Source organism: Geospiza fortis, unplaced genomic scaffold (assembly GCF_000277835.1).
Source record: "Geospiza fortis unplaced genomic scaffold, GeoFor_1.0 scaffold443, whole genome shotgun sequence".
Taxonomy (NCBI): Eukaryota; Metazoa; Chordata; class Aves; order Passeriformes; family Thraupidae; genus Geospiza; species Geospiza fortis.
Genome location: NW_005054335.1, coordinates 5,970,295 through 5,972,505, shown reverse-complemented (window position 1 = coordinate 5,972,505; position 2,211 = coordinate 5,970,295). Strand labels below are relative to the sequence as shown.

At 38.3% G+C, this 2,211-nt stretch overlaps 1 protein-coding gene across 1 annotated transcript in view; it reads right to left on the bottom strand.

The window, feature by feature from the left end:
• Window positions 1–2,211, bottom strand: part of PAIP1 (poly(A) binding protein interacting protein 1) — a 35,441-nt gene that overhangs the window by 13,464 nt on the left and 19,766 nt on the right. The window contains exon 8 of the mRNA XM_031057847.1: window positions 1,362–1,468. Within this exon, the coding sequence (XP_030913707.1) occupies window positions 1,362–1,468 (107 nt within the window). The remainder of the gene's footprint in view (window positions 1–1,361; window positions 1,469–2,211) is intronic.

The window sequence follows — 2,211 nt, the reverse complement described above, 5'->3', positions numbered from 1 at the left end:
CATCACTCTCTGCCCCTTCCCCATCCCTAGAAAGTTCTCCCAGGGACAGAGGGTGATCGGGTCAGGGTGGGGAGCCGCTCCCATATTGTATTATGATTTGTCAGCCGGGTTTGTCTTTCAGTGTAATGTTCCTTGTCATTGGTTGTGTGTGATTTTCCCTCCCCTTGGGGTTCCTATGGAGAAGACTATCATTAAAGAATATATTAAAAATATCCATTATTTTCCCAGCTGAAATTGATGCCAAATTGATTTTTGCCTCTTTTTTCTTTTATATATTCTCTATATTCTTTACATGTATATTTATAGCTCAGTAGCCTATCACAGTATTTGCAGCTAGCATTTTATCTACTCTATTACATAGAAAGACAGAAGAAATTCCTCAGCACCTCCAAGCCGGTGGTCCAAGGTTAGATTCCCTGGGAAGCCAAGGCTGAGACCAGCTTTCCCAGACACATTTTTATAAACAAAGTTTAGTTCCTATCTGAGAGGGGGAGGAATTCAGAAAGGGTTGCCCTGGGGGGGAACTACCTCACCACTTATATCTCTACCTGGGGATCCCTGTCAGTTACGCTAATTTGCTAAACATACAGACATGTATACACATTATGCTGCTTTCCACCCAGTGAGTTGAGCATCTAAGGATCCTCGTAAGATAACCCCTTTTTGTTAGGTAACTGTGTCTGGCTCATGATTTTAGGACCAGTGAAAAGGCATCAAAATTTGTTTGTTGTTCTACATCATTGAGGCCTCAGCTTGTGCCATCTATTTTGGTTCCTGAAGCAAAAATTTCCTCATCCTCCTTGTGGGCAGCTCAATTACAATCCACAGATGTTATGAGCCACTCCTAGCCTCCCTCCATATGGCAAGAGATCAGTGTCTGAGCCCACTACAGGTTTTTAGTAAGGCTGCAAGAAGCTGAGGATGAAGCACAGCAGAATAAGATAACCTCATGCACAAAGGTGGCTTTATGACAATTTCATGATTAGTCAGTCACTAATATATTACTAATACATTAGTCAGCCACTCTTTTTCCAGATTAAAGCTAAGACCTTGCCAAAAAGGTATGCTCTCCAGAAAAAAAACCAAACAAAAAATAGTGGAACTTGAATCTCTATTAAAAACTAAAATACAAAAAACCCACCCCAAAACAAAATCAACCCAACTGCCAAAAAAGCCACATTACCCTTCAACTGAAAATCACCTTTTTTACATGAAAAATGACCTGCACACACAACACATTAATTTTCATAAATATTAAGTTTCAAAGATAATTTTTTTGCCCTGTTCATTATAGTTGAAGATTTTTTCAAGGTGTTCTTTTTCATAAAAACAAAACACTGCACATAAACTTATCTTCTCACCTGCTACAGTTTGCATCCAACACAACATTTTCGATTCTCTGAATCATTTCCTCCATATCATTCTTTCCTTTTTCTTTCCAGGCATCTTCTAAAACGGAACCTGTCAACTAAAGACAACGGATTGGTATTTTTCTTTTTAAATTAGAAATCCTTAATAAACAGTCAACTTAAGAGATTCTGTAACAATTCATGACACTGGACTACCTGATGGCTGACACTCCCAGCTGCCTGTATCTCTTTGCTAAACAGATTAACAGCCCTCATAACTAGTTTATTTTAAACTACAGACAGTATAGGAGCTTCGTGTCCAGTATTTATACTACCTAGAAGTTCACAGCCACTTGTTTCAGTCTTGAAATACAATTTCGAAACAACTCTTCAGTGACATTGGTCAGATCTTACTTGATTTAGGTACATACTACCATCATTTATTTCCTTTAAATCTTATTTTTGCAGCTGATTCCACCAGTTTACATGACAACAGGAAATACTTTATTGAGCTTTAGAAACACTTCAGTCAACTTGGCCAGCATCACACATGCCAGAGAATTTCTTCTGGGTTTATATAAAGGAAACCAAAATTATCTGAAGAAGCCAGCCTGGACTTTAATATAGAAAAGTGTATGAGGCTAGAACTGCTGCCAGGAAAGCTTTAGCAGGAGTCAGTCTAGAGCAGCTGTGGATGAAAGCTTTTTACTACAAGAATAGGTACTTCATTTCCCTATAATTGCAGGAGGAGTTAAATCAGAAAAATAATTAGTTTGCCACTAATAGCAATCTCCTCAGCATAAATACTACATGATCAAAAATGCTTGGAATAGCGCTTGATGATACAAAGGATCCCAAGAGA